Source organism: Nerophis ophidion, linkage group LG26 (genome assembly GCF_033978795.1).
Source record: "Nerophis ophidion isolate RoL-2023_Sa linkage group LG26, RoL_Noph_v1.0, whole genome shotgun sequence".
Lineage (NCBI taxonomy): Eukaryota > Metazoa > Chordata > Actinopteri > Syngnathiformes > Syngnathidae > Nerophis > Nerophis ophidion.
The window spans coordinates 10,592,602-10,620,006 of record NC_084636.1 but is presented as its reverse complement, the minus strand read 5'-3'; the positions used below and the strand labels follow the sequence as shown (position 1 = coordinate 10,620,006).

Below are 27,405 nucleotides of genomic sequence, written 5' to 3'. Positions count from 1 at the left end.
TATGGACTGGACTCTCACTATTATGTTAGATCCTCTATGGACTGGACTCTCACTATTATGTTAGATCCACTATGGCCTGGACTCTCACTATTATGTTAGATCCACTATGGACTGGACTCTCACTATTATGTTAGATCCACTATGGACTGGACTCTCACTATTATGTTAGATCCACTATGAACTGGACTCTCACACTATTATTTTAGATCCACTAAGGACTGGACTATCTCACTATTATGTTAGATCCACTAAGGACTGGACTATCTCACTATTATGTTAGATCCACTATGGACTGGACTCTCACTATTATGTTAGATCCACTATGGACTGGACTCTCACTATTATGTTGGATCCACCATGGACTGGACTCTCACTATTATGTTAGACCCAAAATGGACTGGACTCTCACTATTATGTTAGATCCACTATGGCCTGGACTCTCACTATTGTGTTAGATCCACTATGGACAGGACTCTCACTATTATGTTAGATCCACTATGGACTGGACTCTCACTATTATGTTAGATCCACTATGGACTGGACTTTCACTATTATGTTAGATCCACTATGGACTGGACTCTCACACTATTGTGTTAGATCCACTATGGACTGGACTCTCACTATTATGTTGGATCCACTATGGACTGGACTCTCACACTATTATATTAGATCCACTATGGACTGGACTCTCACTATTATGTTAGGTCCACTATGAACTGGACTCTCACTTTTATGTTAGATCTACTATGAACTGGACTCTCACACTATTATGTTAGATCCACTATAAACTGGACTCTCACTATTCTGTTGGACCTAATATGGACTGGACTCTCAGTATTATGTTAGATCCACTATGGACTGGACTCTCACTATTATGTTGGATCCACTAAGGACTGGACTCTCACTATTATGTTAGATCCACTATGGACTGGACTCTCACTATTATGTTAGATCCACTATGGACTGGACTTTCACTATTATGTTAAATCCACTGTGAACTGGACTCTCACACTATTATGTTAGATCCACTATGAACTGGACTCTCACTATTCTGTTAGATCCACTATGGACTGGACTCTCACTATTATGTTGGATCCACTATGGACTGGACTCTCACTATTATGTTAGATCCACTATGGACTGGACTCTCACTATTATGTTGGATCCACTAAGGACTGGACTCTCACTATTATGTTAGATCCACTATGGACTGGACTTTCACTATTATGTTAGATCCACTATGGACTGGACTCTCACACTATTATGTTAGATCCACTATGGACTGGACTCTCACTATTATGTTAGATCCTCTATGGACTGGACTCCCACTATTATGTTGGATCCACTATGGACTGGACTTTCACTATTATGTTAAATCCACTGAATTTTGCACTTGAAGACCCCATCCAGGTCCGTGTCGGCGCCCCTCTTGCAACATTTTCGCGAATCGAATCCCCTTTCGAGACGCACGGATCCGACTATGTGGCGTGAGTGTGGAAGCTTTTTTTTCTAGAAGCAGCCTGCAAATAATAATAATAAAAATTTAAAAAAAGAGGAATAATTACAGCGACGATCCAGTTTCAAAGGCTTATCGTCTTTCTTTTTCCCCCCTGTCCTAAGCCAACGCAATTTTGCCGTCTCTGATGACAAAAATCATCCGCAGGCGTAGTTCACTTGTTTTTTTGCACCCCCCGAACACGGCTTCACGTGTTCTTCATTAGCGCGAATTCGCCTCGCTTTCGGAACGTTCCGAGTGGAGCACGTAGATGGCCGACGGCCGCTTTGCACGGTGTGAGACACTCACTATGCAGCAGGCCACCAGGGCTCCCTGCACGAAGCCCGCCAGGACGTCGGTGGGGTGGTGCTTGTGGTCGGAGACGCGGGACAGGCCGGTGTAGAAGGCCATCATAAGCAGGGTGAACTGGAGCAGCGGGCGGAGGAGGCGGGCGCCGCGCCACGTGAACCGGGACTGGAGATACAACTGCAAAAGAGAGAGAGAGAGGTCGTTTGTAACCTGACAGTGCGATTATCAAATGGCTCCCGCTTTTGAAATCTGTGCCTTATGGTCAACTGAGGAGAGCAATTTTTTAAGCTTTTCAGGTGGTATTCTTTCCCGTTGTCCAACTTAAGTTGTTCAACAGTCCGGGGTCTCCGTTCTCCTATTTTATGCTTCACATTGTCAATGGGAGACAGGTCCTGGATTACAGGTAGGCCAGTCAAGTACCCACACGTTTTTATTACGAAGCCACGCTGTTGTAACACCTGGCTTGGCATTGTCTTGCTGAAATAAGCAGGGGCGGTCATGATAACGTTGCTCCAAAACCTGTATGTACCTTTCAGCATTAATGGTGCCTTCACAGATGTGTAAGTTACCCATGCCTTGGGCACTAATACACCCCCATACAATCACGGATGTTGGCTTTTGAACTTTGCGCCTATAACAATCCGGATGGTTCTGTTTCCTCTGTGATACAGAGGACACAACTTCCACAGTTGCTAAAAAACAACATCAAATGTGGACTCGTCAGACCACAGAACACTTTTTCCACTTTGCATCAGTCCATCTTAGATGAGCTCGGGCCCAGCGAAGCCGGCGGCGTTTTTGGGTGTTGTTGATAAATGGCTTTGGCTTTAAAGTTAAAGTTAAAGTACCAATGATTGGGGCGGTATAGCTCGGTTGTTAGAGCGGCCGTACCAGCAACTTGAGGGTTGCAGGTTCGATCCCCGCTTCCACCATCTTAGTCACTGCCGTTGTGTCTTTGGGCAAGACACTTTACCCAACTGCTCCCAGTGCCACCCACACTGGTTTAAATGTAACTTAGATATTGGGTTTTCACTATGTAAAGCGCTTTGAGTCACTAGAGAAAAAGCGCTATGTAAATATAATTCACTTCACTTCACTTCACACACACACTAGGTGTGGCGAAATGATTCTCTGCATTTGACCCATCTCCCTTGATCACCCATTGGGAGTTGAGGGGAGCAGCGGGCAGCAGCGCCGCGCCCGGGAATAATTATTGGTGATTTAACCCCCAATTCGAACCCTTAATTCTGAGTCCCAAGCAGAGAGGTAATGGGTCCCATTTTTATAGTCTTTGGTATGACTCGGCCGGGGTTTGAACTCACAACCTACCGATCTCAGGGTGGACACTCTAACCACTAGGCCACTGAGTAGGTGCAAAGTAGAGGTTTAACTCGCACTTACAGATGTAGCGACCAACTGTAGTTACTGACAGGGGTTTTCTGAAGTGTTCCTGAGCCCATGTGGTGATATCCTCTACACACTGGTGTCGCTTTTTGATGCAGTACCGCCAGTGATTTCTCCAGATTCTCTGAACCTTTTGATGATTTTACGGACCGTAGTTGGTGAAATCCCTAAATTTCTTGCAATAGCTTTTTGAGAAATGTTGTTCTAAAACTGTTCAACAATTTGCTTACAAATTGGTGACCCTCACCGCATTTGTGAGGGTCACCAATTACTTAGCATTTCATGGAAGCTGCTTTTATACCCAATCATGTGGGATGTTCCAAATAAGTGTTTGATGAGCATTCCCGCACTTTATCAGTATTATTGCCACCTTTCCCAACTTTTTTGTCACGTGCTGCTGGCATCAAATTCTAAAGTTAATGATTATTTGCAAATGAAAAAATGTTTATCAGTTTGAACATCAAATATGTTGTCTTTATAGCATATTCAACTGAATATGGGTTGAAAATGATTTGCAAATCATTGTATTCCGTTTATATTTACATCTAACACAATTTCCCAACTCATATGGAAACGGGGTTTGTACATCCGGACCTGACATGACAATCAAAAATGTCCACACGAAGAAGGTTAAAAACATCGGAAATATTCTTGTTTGCTAAAACAAAGTAGGATGCGCGAAATATCGCTCAAAGGAAGACATGGAACTGCTACAAAGAGAGAACTAAAACCACTATGGACTGGACTCTCACCGTTATGTTGGATCCACAATGGACTGGACTTTCACAGTATCATGTTAGACCTGCTCAACATCCATTGCTTTCGGTCTCCCTAGAGGGGGAGGTTGCCCATATATGCAGTCCTCTCCAAGGTTTCTTATAGTCATTGTCACCGACGTCCCACTGGGGTGAGTTTTTCCTTGCCCTTATGCGGGCTCTGTACCGCGGATGTCGTTGTGGCTTGTGCAGCCCTTTGAGACACTTGTGATTTAGGCCTATATAAATAAACATTGATTGGTTGATTGACAAGAGCTGTATTGATGCATGCTTGGTTATGCTTTAAAGCAGGGGTCTCAAACACGCGGGCCAATTGCGGCCCTCGAGACTTTATTTTGCGGCCCGCACCTCTATGTGAAAATTTAATGTTGGTGCAGCCCGCGGGTTTTTATATGAATAGCGCTTTACAGCGTCATACTTATATACCCCCGATCATTATTTCCTGTAGACTCCCAATTTTCAGTGCCCCTCCAGGGGTAATCATTCTCCCGAAATTCACCCAAACAACATTATTAAGGGGGCATCGTGGGGGCACTGCCTTTAGCGTCCTCTACAACCTCTACAAACAACGTGCTAGCCCAGCCACATGTTGTATTTGGCTTCTGTAAACGCGGCGAGCCACACAGGTCACACTGAGGGTGGCCGTATAAACAACTTTAACACTCTTACAAATATGTGCCACACTGTGAACCCACACCAAACAAGAATGACGGACACATTTTGGGAGAACATCTGCACCGTAACACAACATAAACAAATACCCAGACCCCCCTTGCAGCACTAACTCTTCCGGGCTACAACATACACCCCCGACCCACCAACCCCGTACCCCTATTGTAGCCCGGAAGAGTTAGGGCTGCATTGGATTCTGGGTATTTATAATAATAATAATAATAATAATGGATTAGATTTATAGCGCGCTTTTCTATTGTTAGATACTCAAAGCGCTCACAGAGTTGTGGGAACCCATCATTCATTCACACCTGGTGGTAGTAAGCTACATCTGTAGCCACAGCTGCCCTGGGGTAGTCTGACGGAAGCGTGGCTGCCAGTTTGCGCCTACGGCCCCTTTGACCACCACCAATCATTCATTTATCATTCATTCGCCGGTGTGAGCGGCACCGGGGGCAAAGGGTGAACTGTCCTGCCCAAGGACACAACAGCAGCGATTTGGATGTCAATAGGTGGGATGCGAACCTGCGACCCTCAGGTTTCTGGCACGACCGCTCGACCCACTACGCCAGGGGTAGGGAACCTATGGCTCTAGAGCCAGATGTGGCTCTTTTGATGACTGCATCTGGCTCTCTGATAAATCTGAGCTGACGTTGTTTAACACGATAAGTAATGAATAATTCCACTTGTAATCACAGTGTTAAAAATAATGTTAAAATTATAAAACATTCTCATGCATTTTTAATCCATCCATCCGTTTTCTACCGCACCTGTTCAAAAAGTTGCGTTAATGGTGAGAAGTTATTTATTTATTATTGGTTAGTGTGGGGCTTGCCCTCCTGGGGGTTCTTCAGACCCCCAAGCACCGACATGAGAGCCTGTTTCAGGGTTACAATATTGTTTTATTTTTCAATAAGTCCCTCAGTTGCTTTCCAGCAATAGTATTTCCAGCCCCAACCCAGTCTCTCCTCCTGGCTGCTGCTTATAACAGAGCGACAGGTGATTAGATAACAAGGCCCAGGTGGGCCATCTACGCACCTGTTGCTGCAGGCCCGCAGGCCACCCCCCCCCCCCCTCCACAGTTAGCTTCAGAATAACAACGTTATTACAAAGAATAAGAGACCTATTATACTCTAAAAATGTTGGTCTTACTTAAAAATGCACGTGTTTAGTTGTGTTCAGTGTTAAAAAAAATATTATATGGCTCTTACGAAAATATATTTTTAAATATTTGGCTTTTTGGCTCTCTCAGCCAAAAAGGTTCCCGACCCCTGCACTACGCCATGCCGCCCCAAAACACTTTGTTCTATTGTGTTTATGTTGTGTTACGGTGCGGATGTTCTGCCAAAATATTTGTAACAGTGATAAAGTTGTTTATACGGCCACCCTCAGTGTGATCTGTATGGCTGTTGAGCAACTATACCTTGCCGTCACTTCCGTGGGTCTGCAGAAGCCTCATTCAATATGTGACTCGGCCGGCACACTATATGTATGGTGGAAAAGCGGACAAGACCGCAGGTTGTAGAGGACGCTTAAGACAGTGCCATCACGGCTCTGTACCGCGGATGTTGTAGTGGCTCGTGCAGCACTTTGAGGCACTTGTGATTCAGGCCTATATAAATAAACATTGATTGGTTGATTGACAAGAGCTGTATTGATGCATGCTTGGTTATACTTTAAAGCAGGGGTCTCAAACATGCGGCCCGTTGGCCAATTGCTGAGACGTTATTTTGCGGCCCGCACCTTGATGTGAAAATTTAATGTTGGTGCGGCCCGCGGGTTTTTATATGAATGGCGCTTTACAGCGTCATACTAATATACCCTCGATCATTATTTCCTGTAGACTCCCAATTTTCAGTGCCCCTCACCCAAACAACATTGTTAAGAGGGCATCGTGGGGGCACTGCCTTTAGCGTCCTCTACAACCTGTACAAACAACATGCTAGCCCAGCCACTTGTTGTATTTGGCTTCTGTAAACGCGGCGAGCCACACAGGTCACACTGAGGGTGGCCGTATAAACAACTTTAACACTCTCACAAATATGTGCCACACTGTGAACCCACACCAAACAAGAAAGACGGACACATTTTGGGAGAACATCTGCACCGTAACACAACATAAACACAACAGCACAAATACCCAGAACCCCTTGCAGCACTAACTCTTCCGGGCTACAATACACACCCCCGACCCACCAACCCGGAAGAGTTGCATTGGATTCTGGGTATTTGTTCTGTTGTGTTTATGTTGTGTTACGGTGCGGATGTTCTGCCAAAATATTTGTAACAGTGATAAAGTTGTTTATACGGCCACCCTCAGTGTGATCTGTATGGCTGTTGAGCAAGTATGCCTCGCAGTCACTTCCGTGGGTCTGCAGAAGCCTCATTCAATATGTGACTCGGCCGGCACACTATATGTATGGCGGAAAAGTGGACAAGACGGCAGGTTTTAGAGGAAGATTAAGGCAGTCCTTAATATTGTTGTCAAGGTGAAAACCGGGAGAATGATTGTCCTGGGTGATTGTCGGGAGGAGCACTGGTATCTGGGTGTTTCCCGGAAAGATCGCGAGAGTTGGCAAGTATGTCAGTAGGGCGGAAAAGTCATTCAAAGAATGAAAATTCATTAAAAAGTGCATGTTAAATTTTTTTAAAGAAATCTTTTCTGACGGCCTAGCCTCACCCAGTTTCTGCATCCAGTGGCCCCCAGGTCAATTGAGTTTGAGACCCCTGCTTTTAAGTCACATCCAACAAATTCCGACAACGACTTTTTACCTGTCAACTGAGTTTCTGCTGGTGGTCCGCCTCTGGATTTTTTTCAATGCAAAAAATGGTGACTTGGCTCAAAAAAAAAAAAAAAGGTTGGCTTAGCATACGTTGGATTTGTATCGGCATCTTTTAGGGACGACATTTTTTTCGAAACGGCCCCCCTCCCCCAGGCCTCTTTGCAATTTTCAGTGGAAAAAGTTGGACCATTTTCCTTGAAAAACATGTAATGAACCTCAGGAACAGAGACGTAATTGACCGTCATCGGCGGCAAACGTCAACACATGACTCACGCTTCTCTCTCGACCTGGACACACACACACACACACACACACACACACACACACACACACACACACAGAACCCGCGGTTGTGGTCCCGGAACACACTCCCGCCGTATCCCGCGCCGCCTTTCTCACCCTGCACCTGCAGCGCCGCCGTGTTTTTGCGGCCAGCAGCAGTCTAGACTGCATCAAAGGGGACGTGGAGCGCACTCTCAACTGCCTATGACCTGCTTAGACGGGCCTGGTCCGCGCTCCAGCTGTGAAAACAGCAGAAACACACGCCCGTCTTACTCCGGGGGGGGGCGCTGTACAGTACCTCCAAAAGGGGTTCCTGGGTCACGATTCGGACCGACTGGCAACCGAGGAATTCGCGCAAACGCGCTAAGTGGCGAGGTCAGGCGTCCTCTCATTTACATTCGCCCTCCACTTCCTGTTTCTCACACCCTAGAAGACCTCAGCCAAGGCCGAGGGCCTGACGTCTTTATAGTGGCGGGCTGGCCGCAGCCGAGCCCGAGAGAGCCCTGATAGGTGTGGACCTCTCCTTTCCTCTAGGACACTCTATCATTGTTACTTCTTCTCCGTTACGGAAAAGGAGGAAGGAGATCCCTCCCATCCCTCCCGAGCGCTTGGCGGGTTTTGTTTAGTCTGCAGACTTCCTGTGCGGTGGGTTCTCAGGTAGTGGGCGACATCCGAAACCTCTCAACTGGAAGTTAGGATTTGATGAGGAGGATTAGGCGGGGGGGGGCACGTGAGGGCAAACACCACCAAAATAAAAAATATTGCGAATGACGTTTGCGGTTAAGGGTTGTGGTCAATAATAATCATTATAATTAATTTGATTTATAGACACAGAGAATTATTTCGCCACCAGGCAATGTCCGGAAATAATGTTACACTATTCAATAGAGATAAGTCAAACACTGGAGCCAGGTGGAAAACCGTGACTACGACTGAAGCTTACCTCTTTAGACCAGACCTGAGAAACTAGGCAAGCAGTTAAAAGGGGAGTGAACATGGACTTAAAGGCCTACTGAAACCCACTACTACCGACCACGCAGTCTGATAGTTTATATATCAATGATGAAATATTAACATTGCAACACATGCCAATACGGCCTTTTTAGTTTACTTAATTGTAATTTTAAATTTCCCGCGAAGTGTCGTGTTGTAGCGGACATTATTTTCCAGCCTGATCAAATCTATAAGTAGTCTGCTTTAATCGCATAATTACACAGTATTCTGGACGTCTGTGTTGCTGAATCTTTTGCAATTTGTTCAATTAATAATAGACAAGTCAAAGTAGAAAGATGGAGGTGGGGAGCTTTTAGCCTTTAGCCACAAAAACAGCCGGTGTTTCCTTGTTTAAAATTCCCGAAGATGTAGCTTTACTATGGATCAGAGCGGTCAAACGAACATGGATCCCGACTACATGTCAACCGGCAGTTTTCGGTGAGAAAATTGTGGTAATAGATCGCCTCTTACCGGAGACATCAGCGGAGCTTGCGCCGTCTATGCAGCTGTCATGACTTCCCTCAGAGACTCTGGCGTCAACACACCCGTGGCCACACACCTCCGACTTCAGGTACAATTTAATCTCACTAAAACACTAATAACACAATAAGCAGATAAGGGATTTCCCAGAATTATCCTAGTAAATGTGTCTAAAAACATTTGTATCGCTCTCATTGCCCTTGCCTTTTTTTTCTTTTTTCTATTCCTTCACTCTAAATTTCCTCATCCACAAATCTTTCATCCTCGCTCAAATTAATGGGGAAATTGTCGCTTTCTCGGTTCGAATAGCTCTCGCTGCTGCTGGCTATGATTGTAAACAATGTTCAGATGTGAGGAGCTCCACAACCTGTGACGTTACTCGCACATCATCTGCTACTTCCGGTACAGGCAAGGCTTTTTTTTTAGCGACCAAAAGTTGCGAACTTTATCGTCGATGTTCTCTACTAAATCCTTTCAGCAAAAATATGGCAATATCGCGAAATGATCAAGTATGACACATAGAATGGACCTGTTATCCCCGTTTGAATAAGAAAATCTCATTTTAGTAGGCCTTTAGCACTTTTTCAAAAAGGGCAGTCCGGAAATAATGTTACTCTATCAATAGAGGTAAGTCAAACACTGGAGCCAGGTGGAAAACCGTCACTCCGACTGAAACTCTCCTCTTTAAACCAGACCCGAGCAACGATGCAGTGCAATAATAGACATAGGTTTAATGTACCCTAAGATTTTTTGTTAAAGCCAATAATGCCATTTTTTTTTGTGGTACCCTTTATTTAGAAAAGTACCGAAAAGGTTTTGGTACAACACTAGTCGACAGACGATAAAAGATAGGAACACAAAGCTTGAACAGGTTCCCATGGTAGTTTAGGAGAAGCCACACCAAGTCTGGTGGTTTTCCGAAAAAAAAGAATCCAACCCGTTCCGGTAACGTCCCCCCCCCCCCTCCCCCTTGCCTTTTCAATAAAAGTGCAATAAAAAAAAGACAGTAAAAAAGTGTGGGAGAATGAGGATGACTTGTTCTACAACCCCCTCCCCATCTTAGGGATGAAGGCATAGCTGTGGTTCAGACCACAAATATCCCGCGCATGTTGTTTCTTTTTGTCCTACAAACGTTTAGCTCTTTGATGGAAGTCTCTTCTGGGAGGCGGAACCTGCAGTCTTTACCCACGGGAGAGGATTGTGTTGTGTGCACACATCATAAGACAACCACTAGCAGCATCCCTGAAGGCTGTAATGAATTGTTTCCAGGGTGGGTGGGGGGTGTATGTGTGGCAGTTGGGGGTGGGAGGGGTAGAGGTATTACCTCGGTGAGTGACGTGACAAGTTCAGTGAAGTTGTCAGTCTATGAAATATTGGTCTAAGTGAGACCTACATTGAGGTTTGTGTTTCATGTGTGTATGACATTTCTACAGTGAGTTAGAGGCAGTTTTGTCTGAGCAGGAAGCCGCCATCTTGTGACAACATTAGCGCAACTGCAACAGCGCACCGGTACTTTGCGGGCTCATAAAATCCAAACCGGGGTAGTAATTAAAACTCTTTCATCAACTTTTAATCTCTCTTCTCTTGCTTATTTGAAGCCAAAACCAAAAACAGCCTCAGAGGAGATAATGTTTGAAAAAAAGCAAAACATTTTTAGCCAACTTTTGTATTGAAGGGGGAATTGCAAACTTGCTGTTGATTTTTGCTGGGAGGTAAGAGTGTATCAAATATAGGTCTAACTGAGACCTACATAGACGTTTTTGTTTGATGTTTCTACGACATTGCTACTGGAAGTTACAGACAGTTTTGTCTTTGTTTTCTTCCTAGGGGGCGCTAGAGCGCAATATTGAGTTTTGGGGTTTGTTTTTTTGATTAGATCGCAATTTTCGCTAGTCCTGATGTGTGTGTTAAATTTGATGAGTTTTGAAGCATGTTAAGGGGGTCAAATTACAGCTGAAAGAGCTGGTGGAATAATAATAAAGAATAATAATAAAACCTTATAAATTCAATAGGGTCCTCTGTCCCAAAGGGACATCAGCCCTTAAAAAAAATCTGTCAGATGTTTTTTTTTTTCCGCGACATTAAATACGGGATTATATAGTAAGGAAAGGATTAATATGGCCCCATTTCTGGGTGGATACCGCATAAGAGGATAGGGGCATTGGGTCAATCATTTTGCAATGCAGTTTGCTGAAAATGACGGAAAGCGCCACTCCAGCAACTGACGCTGTCGTCAAAGTTGAAATTGCCACATAACACATTTTTAGATATTAAACAATCTATTGCCGTCTGGCTACCAAAGTGGATAGTGCATCCTCTGAATTTGTCACGTTTCACGTGTCAGGTGAACCGTGACTTATAGGGCCATATGAATCCCCTTCCTTCTGTACATGGGATCCGGGATATAGGGTGAAAAATACGGAATGTATGGGAACACACACTCTCTCATCGCGATTGTCAACTGACGGCAACGGTGTAAAATAACTGGCGTGCTTTTATTTTGAAGGCCTGGGTGTTTTTTTTCCACAACATCAAATTTTTAGTAAGGAAATGATTAGCATGGCCCCATTCCTGGGTGTATCTCACATAAGAGGTTAAGGGGAGGGGGGGGGTCAATCATTTTGCAATGCAGTCTGCTGAAAATGGTAGAAAGCGCCACTCTAGCGACTGACACTGTCGTCAAAGTTGAAATGGCGCGGTCTCTACTGCGTTCTGGCTACCAAAGTGGATAGTGCATCCTCTGAATTTGTCACGTTTCACGTGTCAGGTGAACCGTGACATATGAATCCCCTTCCTTCTGTACATGGGATCCGGGATATAGGGTGAAAAATACAGAATGTATGGGAACACACATTCTCTCATCGCGATTGTCAACTGACGGCAACTGTGTGAGATTACTGGCGGACTTTTATTTTGAAGGCCAGAACTTTTTTTTTTGTGCTAGGTGGATGTTTTTTTTTGCGACATTAAACACAGGATTATATAGTAAGGAAAAGATTAATATGGCCCCATTCCTTGATGGATCTCACATAAGAGGATGAGGGGGGGTAAATAATTTTGCAATGCAGTCTGCTGAAAATGATGGAAAGTGCCACTCTAGCACCTGACGCTGTTGAAATTTGAATAAAGTTGAAATTTCCACATAACACATTTTAAAGTAACTGTCAACTGACAGCAACTGTGTAAGATTACTGGTGTGCTTTTATTTTGAAGGCCTGAACTTTTTTTTTTCTGCTAGGTGGATGTTTTTTTTTTTGCGACATCAAATACGGGATTATATAGTAAGGAAAGGATTACTATGGCCCCTTTCCTGGGTGAATCTCACATAAGAGGATGAGGGTCCATCATTTTGCAATGCAGTCTGCTGAAAATGATGGAAAGCGCCACTCTAGCAACTGCAGCTGTCGTCAAATTTGAAATTTCCACATAACACATTTTAAGATATTAAACAATCTACTGCCGTCTGGCTACCAAAGTGGATAGTCCACCCTGCGAATTGGTATTGAATTTAAGCAGCAGCTGCCTTGAAGGAAACAGGTGGAGCATGTCCACTCATGCTACCCCCCCACTCCGAGGAGGATGTTTTGTTTCATTCATCGGGGCGACCCACCCCGACTCCCACTTGTTGGCCGCCCTCAATGAAGCATTGTGCGGCGCATTCTTGCCCGTGCGACATCACCCTAGCTGCTGACGTTACTCACCGCCAAGTAGAGCATGGAGTACATGGAGAAAGAGGCGTGTCCGGAGAAGAAGGACTTCCTGTGCGGAGAAACAAAAAAAAGATACATTACTCAATTGCTGTCATGTCTTGTGTTCATGTTTTCTTTAGTTCTGTTTTGCTTAAGACTCCATTGTTTCCTGTTTTTGCACTTCCTTGTTTGTTTTGTTTCCATGACTACCCATTAGTTTTCACCTGTCCCCATGTCACGCACCTGTCTCACGTTTTGCGCTCGCACACCTGTCACTAATCATGTCTATTATTTCAAGCCAAAGTTGCCAGGAAGTCAGCCTGGCGACTTTACCTCCACTCTGCTTCATGCCATGTTTACCGTTCACGCTGCTTGTTTCACAGTTCCATGCCAAGTAAGTTTTTGTTTATTGTTCAGAGTTTCTGCCTTTGTGCGAGTTTTGTTTCATTAGTCAAGTTTGTTCTCCGCCCTTGTGTGCGCGCATTTTGTTTGCTTCTTTTTTTTTAGTTATAGTGTTAAAATAAAAATGCCTTGCCCACTCCAACTTTCCTTTGAAATCCCGAAAAACAAACCCCAAAGTCCACGTTCTGACAATTGCTAATGTAGAAAATTATTTAAAAACAAACAAAAAACGCTTCCAAACGCATATTTGCCATTATTATTATTATTTACTATTATTATTGAGGCAAAAACGCTTCTTGTATATCCAAACAAGCAGGGGACAGCAAAAAAAGGTACACAAATAAGGTTAAAAGTTAAAGTTCCAAATGATATTCACACACACTAGGTGTGGCGAAATTATTCTCTGCATTTGACCCATCACCCCCTGGGAGGTGAGGGGAGCAGTGAGCAGCAGCGGTGGCTGCGCCCGGGAACCATTTTTGGTGATTTAACCCCCAATTCCAACCCTTAATGCTGAGTGCCAAGCAGGGAGGTTAGTCACACACCCACTAAGTGTGGCGAAATTATTCTCTGCATTTGACCCATCACCCGAAATCACCTAAATCAGGTGAGGGGAGCAGTGAGCAGCAGCGGTGGCTGCGCCCGGGAATCATTTTTGGTGATTTAACCCCCCAAATCCAACCCTTGATGCTGAGTTCCAAGCAGGGAGGTTAGTCACACACACACACTAGGTGTGGCGAAATTATTCTCTGCATTTGACCCATCTCCCTTCATCACCCCCTGGGAGGTGAGGGGAGCAGTGAGCAGCAGCGGTGGCCGCGCACGGGAATAACTTTTGGTGATTCAACCCCAAATTCCCACCCTTGATGCTGAGTGTCAACCAGGGAGGTAATGGCTCCCATTTTTTATAGTCTTCGGTATGACCCAACCGGGGTTTGAACTCACGACCTACGGATCTCAGGGCGGACACTCTAACCACTAGGCCACTGAGTTAAAAAAAAGTACCGCAGGCAAGATTAATCGTGATAATTCGGCGTGGTCCCGGGTGGTAGAGCGGCCGAGCCAGCAACTCAAGGGTTCCGGGTTCGATCCCCGCTTACGTTATCCTTCTTGTGTCCTCAGGCAAGATACTTTACCCACCTGCTCTCAGTGCCTGCTTTAAATGTAACTAACAGGTTTCTTTATGTAAGGTGCTTTGAGAAAAAGCGCTATATAAATATAATTAATTTTACTAAATTATCGTGATGAATTCAAACGGGTGGTTAATCCGATTTTTTATACCAATTGTTTAACGGCACTAATTACAACTCAAAATTATGTTTTTACCGTTTTTGAGAGAAATCACGTGAACAAAAACCATAAGACTTGTTTACTTCCGAGTCCAATATTGAAGTTTTGAGTAATGGCCGTTATCAATATACGTCCGATACTTTGGTAGGTTGGAATGTTAGAAAAGGCTTGATCAAGTGAAAATACTCAAACAAAGAACTATTATAGAAACGAAAAACACTAACCTATTTATTATTAACCTTATGGAATGGACTTATGTTGTTTTTAATTAAACTGAAGTGACGTGGTCATTTATTGTCAAGCGTATGGCTGTCATGATGTAGTTAGTTGGATGATGCGGACACGTTTGTTACTGGATACTTTCTAACAAGCTTCGGCCTTGGAGACTTTGTATCCGTAAATGTGATATAATTGTGTCATACTTGTTTACTTCGACCATTGTTTCGTTTTAGACCAGAGAGCCACCCAAAAAAATCAAAAATAGAATCGAATATTTCCAAAAACAATTTGAAATGTGGACTCGTCAGACCACAGAACACTTTTCCACTTTGCATCAGTCCATCTTGGATGATCTCGGGCCCAGAAAAGCCGGCGGCGTTTCTGGATGTTGTTGATAAATGGCTTTCGCGTTGCATAGTAGAGCTTTAACTTGCACTTGCAGATGTAGCGACGAACTGTATTTAGTGACAGTGGTTTTCTGAAGTGTTCCTGAGCCCATGTGGTGATATCCTTTAGAGATTGATGTCGGTTTTTGATGCAGTGCCCTCTGAGGGATCGAAGGTCAAGGTCATTCAATGTTGGTTTCCGGCCATGCCGCTTACGTGGAGTGATTTCTCCAGATTCTCTGGACCTTTTGATGATTTTATGGACCGTAGATGTTGAAATCCCTAAATTTCTTGCAATTTACGTTGTTCTTAAACTGTTTGACTATTTGCTCACGCAGTTGTGGACAAAGGGGTGTACCTCGCCCCATCCTTTCTTGTGAAATACTGAGCATTTTTTGGGAAGCTGTTTTCATACCAAATCATGGCACCCACCTGCACACCTGTGTGGTGTTCCAAATAAGTTTTTGATGAGCATTCCTCCCCTTTATATATATGTTACTCAGCTCTGGTCCATATGGGCCGCAGTGGTACACCATTGTAATACACTTTTTCACCACTTGTGGCAGTAGTGACAATTACGATCAGAACAGTTAGTCATAAAGCGCAAAAATTATAACTAAACTTTTGTACTTTTAATAATTGTATTGACAGTTGAGTTAGGAAACGTCCTCGTTATTAATTTTGTTTATTTATTTTAGCCCAAGATAATGGTGTGTTAATTTATTTTTTGTCAGATATTTAGGAATCCCTTCTTATGCAGCACATTTGACTAGCACTTATTTTATTTTTCGAAGTAATCCAATCTGAGTTCTCTGCCCACAGGTACGTGCTTCCACCCACCTGGCCTCTTGCACGTCGCTGTCCTTGCCGCTGCAGGTGTACTCCATGATGTAGCCCAGCGAGCAGTTGATGGCGGAGAAATCCGGCTTGCACACGTCCAGGAAGTGCGGCCTCATCCGGCCCACCGACACCTTGGCGATGTCCGTGAAGGACTGGCTGACGGCGCAGCCGAAGATAAAGACGCCAATCTGCGGGGCGAGACGCGGCGCCGGTTAGAGACGGCGACCTGGCGGACCACGGCGCGTGGATGGCTGACCTGTTTGTAGAGGGCCGCCACGTAGGGGTTCCCCACGAAGGACTTAGTGCCCTCGTGCAGCTGGTGAATCCTGTAGGACTCTCCGATCACGATCTAGAAAGAGAGGACTGGTTGATCGTCGAGGGAGGCGATGGAGGTGGGCATGCAGCACTCATGCAAGGACAGGAGGGTGAGGACACACACACACACACACTCTTGTATTTCTTACCTTCTTGAGACCTCCGAAAAAGGCCTAACTCTTTAGGACCACATTTTATAGATATATAAAGATTTGTATTTACAACATTATTAATATATACAAACTATGGAAATATAAAAAAGGTAAGCTTTTAGTTCATTTCTTTTCTGAAGTTTTTGTTTGTAATTGTCAGGCTTGCCCCTGACAGTTTGTGTTTTAGTTTTTTTCCTCTGTGTGTAGTATTTCCTGTCAGCGCTATTATTTTGTCTGTTTCCTGTCTTTCTCCCTAAGCGCTGTCTCCCCTCAGCTGCGGCTGATTGGCACCTGGCCACACCTGGTGTCAATCAGCCCGCTCCTATTTTTGCCTGCTTTGTCCTCCAGTCAGTGCTGGATTATTGTTGTGTCGTGTCTTGTCATTGCAGCGTAGTGGTAAGCTATACCGAATCAATTTTAAATTCCTCCTATTTGTTTTTAAATGTCTAAACAACCTCGCGCCATCATATTTATCCGACCTCCTTCAGCCTTACTGCCCCACCCGATCCCTAAGATCAGCCGATCAGCTGCTACTGACGGTCCCTGACACAAAGCTGATGCTTATAGGAGGCAGAGTATTCGCCACTGCTGCTCCCAAGCTCTGGAACAACCTACCTCTGAGTGTTAGACAAGCCTCCTCTCTTCCTGTTTTTAAATCTCTCTTAAAAACATACTTTTATTCCATGGCTTTTAACACTATCCTGCAATGGCGCCCCATTATACACCTGCTGTGAACCTGTTTTTATGTTTTTTTGTTTTGTTTTTTCAAATGTGCTATATAAATAAACTTGAGTTGATTTGATTTATATTTCGGTAGCTGTTTGTATCTTACTGTCTTTTGTTCCCTGCTTCCGTTTTGTTTTCATACTACAAGTAACGACTTCTGTTTCCTGCTCGCTACCTGCTAGCTTCCATGCTAGCTCTTTTAGTTTATCAGCCTCGTGCGCGCTTTTTGTTAGTACCCTTTTGTTTGTTCTTGTTCTCCTGCTAGCTTCCACGCTAAGCTCGATATCTTCTAGCTCCCATGCTAGCTCTTTTAGTTTGTTACCCGCCTTGTGCGCGCTTTTTATTAGTACCCTTTTGTTTGTTCTTGTTCTCCTGCTAGCTTCCACGCTAAGCTCGATATCTTCTAGCTCCCATGCTAGCTCTTTTAGTTTGTTACCCGCCTCGTGCGCGCTTTTTGTTAGTACCCTTTTGTTTGTTCTTGTTCTCCTGCTAGCTTCCACGCTAAGCTCGATATCTTCTAGCTCCCATGCTAGCTCTTTTAGTTTGTTACCCGCCTCGTGCGCGCTTTTTATTAGTACCCTTTTGTTTGTGCTTGTTCTAGTATTTCAATTGAATCATGATTCCCTATTCAATGCCTGCCTCCTTCTCTGCATCTTTGGGTTCGTCACAAACTAACTCTGACAGTAATTGGTTTTTAATCATTATTTACTTCAAATTATTACAGTATGTATCTATATACATATTTATTTATTTTTTTAATTAATTATGACCAACAGGGGCGCATTTAAATTTCTTACACACTTGTTATTTTATATGTTGGCCCGAGGGGGAGCAATTCAAATTTTTTACACACACTTGTTATTTCATATGTTGACCAGCGGGGGAGCACTTTTAAAAGCGACACACAGTCAATTTGAAAAATCCCTCCTTTTTTGGGAGCACCCTAATTTTGATACATTTCACCACCAGGGGTGCAAATGAGGTCTCTGTTATTTTTGTTTTTTTGTTTTTTGTAATGTGCTTATGGTCCCAGACTTTGGGTAAGCCAGCTGTAGAAGCTAACTGTTAATGGCCACTATAGTCTTAGTACTGTAGTGTATTTGTTCATCCTACGGTCACATATGAGACGCGGTTTGTTCACCTGGCGGGTTTTTTCGGGGATGAATAGAGGTAGTCCTTCTTTAGTTGCCGTCTCGTCTTATCATATATTACTGCCTTTGCACTTGTCAATGTTTACTTTTGTATGCACATTAAATCAACAACAAATCCTGACTTTGGAGCAATGTTCACAGACTCTGGTATATGGCTCTCTATTAGATGCAATGGTTTTCCGTATATGGACCATGATTCCGGTCCTAACTTGTTCAGCGGTCCTCATATGCACGGCACTTTTCCTTGTTGATGTCTCAAGAAGGCTAGAAATACAAACACACACACACACACAAATACACACACATAAAGAATGAGCATGGCCTGCCTTTCCCTCAGGCAGTTTGGATGTGATGGCAGATTATTAACGAGTTGGGATGCTTTGATTAGGTCTCAAATGGAAATGGGGGGGTGGGATAAAGCAAAAGTGAAGTCAAGAATGAAGGAAACCCCTTGAAGGCGTGGTTCACGTTCTGCTCGCTGCCAGGGGGCTCCAACAGGTTTTGGAGAAATCCCAGCATTAATGCATCTACCATGAATGGACTGGCTTTGATGGGATTGAAATGGCACTAATGGTGGACTAAACCCCCCCCTTGGGGTATTCCAACCAGGTTTTATGTAGCCTAGGGCCCCATGAAAGGACCCTGGTCTATACTTGAAGAGGGTTAAGCCCAGACCAGCCTTCAGTCACGTCTGCAGCTCCAGGATTGTTTGAATGGCAGCTCTGCTTTCCTGATGCTCCCTTCAGTTTTTGCTTTTTGAGGCCCTTGTTTGGGTGTTATTCACTGTGTGTTTCTGTGTGTATGTGTGTTCTGACTTAATGGGAACATCGCTCTGTTTACACAGTCACCTTTAGGGGACTTCTGACGGTGTGGGGACCAAAAGAAAAAGAGGTCCCCTAAAGGGAAACCTTTTTAAATGATAGTCAGATCCATTCTATATTCTTCTATATGTGGTAGTTGGAGTTGCAGACAACTTCATTACTGCTAAATAGAGGTTTTCAGTAATGTCCTCAGTAGTCACGTACAAATTTGTGTGAATTATGCAAAATTATTTAAATTGGGTTCCCATGAACCATATGAACTCTTTTTCCCCAGGGTCCCCAGTAAAAATGATCAGCACATTACTTCATCAATCCAGATATTTAAAGACGTGTATGAGCTAACTGGGCAGTGGTCATTTACCTATTTTATTTTTATTTTGTATGCCTCCACAATCTGTAGAAAGGGTGGTCCCCACAAGTTCTGATCAACAACTTGGTCTCCATTCCAAATGATAACCTGTGTGTGTGTGTGTGTGTGTGTGTGTGTGTGTGTATGTGTGTGTGTGTGTGTGTGTGTGTGTGTGTGTGTGTGTTGGTTGTGTCTGATGAAACACACACACGCACACACACCAAGTTGTTCAGTACTTGTGGGGACCACCCTTTCCACAAGTTGGGTGGTCAGTCACAAGCCAGCAAACAAACACTGGAGGTTTGTCGTCGAGTTTGCGCTATTGTCTATGAATCAGTGCCATCTAAAGACGTGTCCGTAAGGATTATAGCACTAAAGAAAGCAAACTGCCACCATGTTGACCGACAGTAGCGTAATAGGCCTAGGTATTCATTAGAAACAAGCAAGTGTGTTCAATATGTTTGGCCACGCAGTTTGAACGGTAACAAAGTGTTTGAGTATTTAATTAGGTGATTATTGGGCGTGCCGCCGCTTTAGAGTAGTCAGTGTACAGCTCGTAGCGCGGCACTCGCTACCCAATGGATGAGAGCCGACACGACGCCGTTATTGTGTAAACGTCTGGCAACGCAAGTAAGTCGCAAAGTGGTTGTGTTGTGTTTACAGTACAAGCATGGTCCGGGGCTGCACCAGTGCTGCTGGCATTGAGAGAGCTTTCTGGTTCTTTAACACAGGAATTGTGTTAAAATTCGAAAAAAAAGCTGATTTTATTCTAATAAATACTGCCGGAAGATATATTGGCCCACAAATGATTGCTGATTAAACGATATTATTGTTGGCATTGTTTTGAGAACAAATTATCGTAAATTCCGGACTGTAATTTTTACCCACACTTTGAGCCTTGCGGCTTTTAAGACATGGGGCTAATTTGTGGAGGCTATAATAACAATACTTTTATTTAAGAAAAAAACAAAAACACTGAGCGTGCTTTATGATTCGTGCTATGACGCCATCTTTTGGATGAATTCACTCACTGTTTTGTTTTGTTTTTCAACTGCCGTGCCATGCAGTCTTCTAGCTATCCATAGCGTTCTATTCATATTGATTCTTCATTTAAACTCCAAGTAACATTTTACAATATAACTAAAACTGTTAACACTTACCAAACCGTCCCAGGTGTGATCTTTGTAGGACTGTTTTCATGCATATTTGTAAGTGCTATCGTAAAGTGCTCCTTTAGCATTAGCGAGTATGCTAACTTGCTTACGAGTGTCTGTGTTAGTATTATTAACTTACAATGGCATTCTTTTTGTGTTGTTTCAGTTTCACAAATTCCTCAGTAAAGTCACTGGAGTCTGTTTAGCTGATTGGTGAGCTGGCTTGTGCAGTTGGTGGTTCCATGACGGTGACTTCTGTTTTGTTCGATCAGCCGTTTTACTGCCGTGTTACAGAAACCTCGTGAAAAAAAATTAGGTCTATAAATAAACATTTACAGAATGTTTCTGTGTAAATAACTAATTTCGCGACGTATGTATCTGTGGCTTATAGTCCGGCGCTGATAATAAATGGAAAAATATTTTTTCCTTCTAAAATTAAGTGGGTGCGGTTAATATTTCGGTGTGCTCCATAGTCCAAAAAATGCGGTTAGCACTAATTTAGAGAAAAGACCCCATTGGGTGGATTCTAATTTTTGTTACCTCGCGGTTTGTCTCACTCGCGAGTTTTGATTGATTGACTGATTGAGACTTTTATTAGTAGATTGCACATTACAGTAAATATTCCGTACAATTAACACCCGAAAAAGTTTTTCAACTTGTTTAAGTCGGGGTCCACGTTAATCAATTCATGGTACTCATGGAGTCACGACGAGCGAGGCTTTCTGTCCGTACTTCCTGTGCGTCAGCTAGCGGGCTAGCCAATCGAATACCTGAGGGGCATTTTCAAGCAGAAAATAGGAATGTTCATATCAGCTGCTTTGAAGAACCGTAGCTCCCCCATGCCCGCAGCACTGGTGCATCCCCCGCACCCTGATGCTACCACCGCTATGTTGGACTGTAAGAAAGACACATTGATCTTGATTTGTCTCGTCAGCTTTGTAGACAACACCCAGCAGGCACCAGACATTGATACAACGTTGATTAGACGTACATCCCCTTTAAAAGTTTGAAACAACGTTGCAAAAAATAGTTGTGTTTGTAAACTGTGACGACGTTGGTGTCTATTGCTGAATCGGCGTTCTTGGTTCGGAAATGACCAAATGTCAATGGTCAAATCGACGTCACAACACATTGAATAAACATTGTCAAGAAGCATGTTGTTTCAACGTTGTGTTTGTGTTGTAGAATGTTGGTGGGAAAATGACCAAAATTAGATAGTCAAATCAACGTCAGAACCCAACATTGAATAAACTTCGTGAAAAAGCATATTATTTCAACATTGTACTTTTTAGAATATTGGTTGGGAAAATGACCCAAATTCAATGTTCAAATCAACGTCAGAACCCAACATTGATTAAAGGTCGTCAAAAAGCATGTTGTTTCAACGTTGTATTTGTGTTGTAGAATATTGGTTGGGAAATGACTAAAACTCAATGGTCAGTTTAACTTCAGAACCCAGCATTGATTAAACGTTGTCAAAAAGCACGTTGTTTCAACGTTGTATTTATGTTGTAGAATATTGGTTGGGAAAATGTTGTTTTGGTTGAGTCCTTTTGTGTTTTTTCGATCGTTTTGGACTCTTCCTGTTCTTAGTTTTTGCACTTCCCGTTTTGTCTTGTTGCCATGGTTTCTGATATGTTCCACCTGCTCTTGTTTTTACGCGCACCGGTGTTTTTGATTATTGCCTTAGTATTTAAGCCTGCCTTCGACCTCAGTTGTGTCTTGATCCGTTGTTTGCCTCAGGCAACAATTACGTTGGTATGTTGTATGTCTTTACTATTGCTAAGTCTTGCTTTAGCGTTGCGTGCGCTCGGCACGTCTATTTCGGACTCTTGGACTCGATGCTAGTTAGCATTAGCTTTCTCGTGCGTTCGGCACGCCTTTTCTTTTGCCCTTTGTACCAGCGTTCTTTTTAATTTTGTATATTAAACCAAGCTCCTACCTGCAATTCCTGCCTGTCCGGTCCTATTGCATCTTGGGGTGACGATGCGTTTCCAACGTGATAAAATGACCAAAATTCAGTGATCAAATCAATGTCACAAACTGACATTGAATAAACGTCGTCAAAAAGCATCTAGATTATTGGTCAAATAGTCAAATCTTCGTCAGAACCCAACATTTATTAAACGTTGTCAAAAAGCACGTTGTTTCAATGTTTGTGTTGCTTAACGTCAGGACTTAATTCAACAAGTTCTCAACGTTGTTTTAATGTCTTGTACCTGCTGGGTAAGGCTGTTGACTCGGGACTCTTACAAGCTATACACTGATTAAAGTACATTATTACTACTGTTTGGAGCAGCTATTCGAATATTCAAACACAGTGTTACTGTTCAAAAATATTCTGTTAAATTCAAACCTCTGTCTTGTTTTCAATGACTGCTCGGGCCTACTAAGCTACTGGGTTGTAATGTTGGTCGTTAGGGTGGTACCTGGGGAGCCAAGTGTTTTCTGAGGTAGTACTTGGCTCTCCTGGTTCTAATAAGCAGAAGAGCTGAGCTCGTGTGTGCCGTGTTTTCCGGCATGTGTGTGTGTGTCGGGCGTCTCCGTCTGACAGTCTGGGAGCTGCAAAGATCATGGAGCCTGAACCACGTGCCACTAATTGACACGTAGGAACCTGACCACACGTCATGATAGCGTGTTTCCACTACCTCCCTCCTCAGTAGAACAGCAGTCCAGGAATGAAGACGCTAACTCGGGCTACCAAGTACAGCATGAATTCATCCCTGTGTCATGTCGGGGTCCCGGGAAAGAAACCTCTTTGAAGTTTGGATGGGATGGGGTTTGGTACTAGCACCTGGTTTAAGGAACATAAAGTGTGATCAAAGAAGTATGGAAGGAAGAAGACACGGAGAGCACATTTCGGTTGCGTTCACACTTGTCATGTTTGCTCGGCTTCAAACCAACTCTGGTGCGCTTGCTCGGACCCAAAACAAGTGAACTCCGGTGCGGATTGGGTTCACTTGCCATGTTAAACACGACAAGGACCAGTGTTATCGGGGTATTAGTGTTGTAGCTGTATGTAGAAAAGGCGCCACTGAAATTTCCCCTTTCTTGTTTTCAGGCGTTTTACCTTTTTTGTGGAGTTTTTGAATCTGCACTGCTATTACATAATTTCAATGTCATTATATAAATAAGGTCTGTCCTATCTTAGCCTAGAAAGGACGGCAAAACCTGCAAAAACGATCAAAAGCAATTTATTGGGAATCTACTTCTACCTCTACACTTTTTTTAAACGGTATATTTTACATCAGGGGTCACCAACCTTTTTGAAACCAAGAGCTACTTCTTGGGTAATGATTAATGCGAAGGGCTACCAGTTTGATACACACTTAAATAAATTGCCAGAAATAGCCAATTTGCTCAATTTACCTTTAATATATATATAAATATATATATATATATATATATATAATTTGCTCAATTTACCTTTAATATATATATATATATATATATATATACATATATATATATATATATATAAATATATATATATATGTATATATATATATATATATACATATATATATGTATATATATATATATATATATATATATATATATATATATATATATATATATATATATATACATATATATATGTATATATATATATATATATACATATATATATATATTTATATATATATATGTATATATATATATATATATATATATATATATATATATATATATATATATATATATATATATATATATATATATATATTAAAGGTAAATTGAGCAAATTGGCTATTTCTGGCAATTTATTTAAGTATATGTATATGTAAAGTTAAGTATATGTATATATATATATATAAATGGGTATTTATGTCTGTAATTCCGTAGTACATTTTTTTTTCCTTTTACGGAAGGTTTTTTGTAGAGAATAAATGATGAAAAAACTACTAACTTGAACGGTTTAAAAGAGGAGAAAACACCAAAAAATTTTAAATTAGATTTTGAAACAGAATTTATCTTCAATTTCGACTCTTTAAAATTCAAAATGAAACCGAAAAAAATTAAGAGAAAAAATAGCTAATTTGAATCTTTTTGAAAAAAATTATGGAACATCAATAGTCATTTTTCCTGATTTAGATTAATTTTAGAATTTTGATGACATGTTTTAAATAGGTTAAAATCCAATCTGCACTCTGTTAGAATATATAACAAATTGGACCGAGCTATATTTCTAACAAAGACAAATCATTATTTTTTCTAGATTTTCCACAACAAAAATTTTAAAAGAAATTCAAAAGACTTTGAAATAAGATTAAAATTTGATTCTACAGATTTTCTAGATTTGCTAGAATAATTTTTTTGAATTTTAATCATAAGTTTAAAAAAATATTTCACGAATATTCTTTGTCGAAAAAACAGAAGCTAAAATGAAGAATTAAATTAAAATGTATTCATTATTCTTTACAATATTAATTAAAAAAATACTTAGACATTAATTCAAATTGTCAGGAAAGAAGAGGAAGGAATTTAAAAGGTAGAAAGGTATATGTGTTTAAAAATCCTAAAATAATTTTTACGGATGTATTTTTTCTCTAAAATTGTCTTTCTGAAAGTTATAAGAAGCAAAGTAAAAAAAACACATGAATTTATTTAAACAAGTGAAGACCAAGTCTTTAAAATATTTTCTTGGATTTTCAAATTCTATTTGAGTTTTGTCCCTCTTCGAATTAAAAATGTCGAGCAAAGCGAGACCAGCTTGCTAGTAAATAATTAAAATTCAAAAAATAGAGGCAGCTCACTGGTAAGTGCTGCTATTTGAGCTATTTTTAGAACAGGCCAGCGGGCGACTCATCTGGTCCTTACGGGCTACCTGGTGCCCGCGGGCACTGCGTTGGTGACCCCTGTTTTAAAACCACCTGGAACCGCCTCTAGAAAACACTCGCCTCTCCATGTACCAGCGTAATGGCGTAACATTAAAATACAGTAGCGCAGTAGGTTTACGTATTCAATAAAAACACGGCAAACAGTTGGAACAGTAACACTGTGTTTGAATATTGGGAAATAAAACATGATGATGAACATTAACACATAATAAAGTATAAATAACGACACAAATATAGAATACTATTAACCGCAACAGTGTTTTATTTTCCTATTTTTAAACACAGTGTTACTGTTCAAACTGTGTGTAATGAGATTACTATTAACCGCAACATGTAAGTGTAAAAAAAACCCAACAACATTATGATTTGTACATTTCCAGAATGTGCTTGTTCTTTTTTTAAACGAAACAATCTGAAGCTGTCTTTATTTTTAAGTTATCGTGCCGTGATTTTACCAGTCCGGCCCACTTGGGAGTAGATTGTTCACCATGTGGCCCCCCGATCATGATGCATGATTCAAATGTTTGATTATTTAAAAACAGTGTTTTATTTTCCTATTTTGCTATTTTCAAACACAGTGTTACTGTTCAAAATTAGTAATGTTACAGTGGTCCAAAATATCAAATATGCTTGTTAAATAAAACCTCTGTCTTGTTTTTAACTAACACTTAGGCCTACTATGCTACTGTAATTTAATGTTGGTCATTATGGTTTGAGAACCACTGATCTAGGTTATTAGGATCCAGGTTGAGAACAGGTTGCATGCAAAACCTTGGCTTGCAAAATTAAGTTGTGGTTTTTTAAAGTGCGTGCTCAGTAAAAAGGAAAACAAATCCAAGCCCACAAAATTATCACATAATCTACTCAGAAAGTATAAATAACGACAAATAAAGATAGAATGTTGTATAAAAGTGTAAAAAATACCCAACAACATTATGATTTGTACTTTTCCAGAATGTGCTTGTTCTGTTTTTAAACAAAACAATCTGAAGTTGTCTTTATTTTTAAGTTATCTTGAGGTAATTTTACTAGTCCAGCCCACATGGAAATAGGTTTGTCTCCATGTGGCGCCCGATCATGATTCATTAATCAAATAATTAATTTATTCAGAAAGTATAAATAACAACAAATAAAAATAGAATACCATTAACCGCAACATTTAAGTGTAAAAAAACAACATTATGATTTGTGCATTTTTCAGAAACAAGGAAAACAATCTGAAGTTGTCTTTATTTTTAAGTTATCGTGCCGTGATTTTACCAGTCCGGCCCACTTGGGAGTAGATTTTTCTTCATTTGGCCTCCCCGATTTAAAATGAGCTTTACACCCCTGTTTCTAAAACATCTTTTCAAAGATCACAGTCGTGCTGACACTGCTCCTCGTCTTTGGTCCGAGTTCACGTTTGAGCACCTTGAGTGCGCACCAGGTTTGGAACGAAGACGACCGAACGAACCGCGCCAGCAGTTCCGTGTAAGCATGACAAGTGCCAACCCACCCGTGGGCGATGTGGACCACTCAAACACACGGGGTTGGGGGTGGGGGGCTATTGCCCGGGGGGGGCGGGGTGAGGAGGAAGCAAACAAGATGGAGGCGTTGGAGGCGGACTTACAGAGACGATGGCAATAAGAATGCCGACACCGCAAAGCACGGCGTCGCTAATGGTGTCGCCCTCTTTTTGGGGGAAGCGGATGGACTCGTCCGAACAGTAAAACCCGCGCTGGTACGGCTTTATGGTGCTAGTCTCAATGATCAGGAAAGGCAGGCTAGCTACAAGAGAGAGAGGGAGAGAGGTGGACAGGAAGGAGGAGAGAAGAGAGAAAGGGTCAGTGACACGGACATAAACAGGAGAAGACACAAGGAGCGCTCCGGCAGGGGG

General features: G+C 42.1%; 1 protein-coding gene across 2 annotated transcripts in view; it reads right to left on the bottom strand.

Annotated features, from left to right (window-relative positions):
* The window catches only part of plpp3 (phospholipid phosphatase 3), a 95,252-nt gene that overhangs the window by 9,737 nt on the left and 58,110 nt on the right, over window positions 1-27,405 (bottom strand). Inside the window, exons 2-6 of one of the 2 annotated variants that reach the window (XM_061888582.1) lie at window positions 27,139-27,296; window positions 16,277-16,369; window positions 16,021-16,208; window positions 12,896-12,953; window positions 1,805-1,981 (exon numbers count right to left, since the gene is read on the bottom strand). In XM_061888582.1, coding sequence (XP_061744566.1) covers window positions 1,805-1,981; window positions 12,896-12,953; window positions 16,021-16,208; window positions 16,277-16,369; window positions 27,139-27,296 — 674 coding nt within the window. The remainder of the gene's footprint in view (window positions 1-1,804; window positions 1,982-12,895; window positions 12,954-16,020; window positions 16,209-16,276; window positions 16,370-27,138; window positions 27,297-27,405) is intronic. The other variant, XM_061888583.1, reaches the window with a different exon arrangement.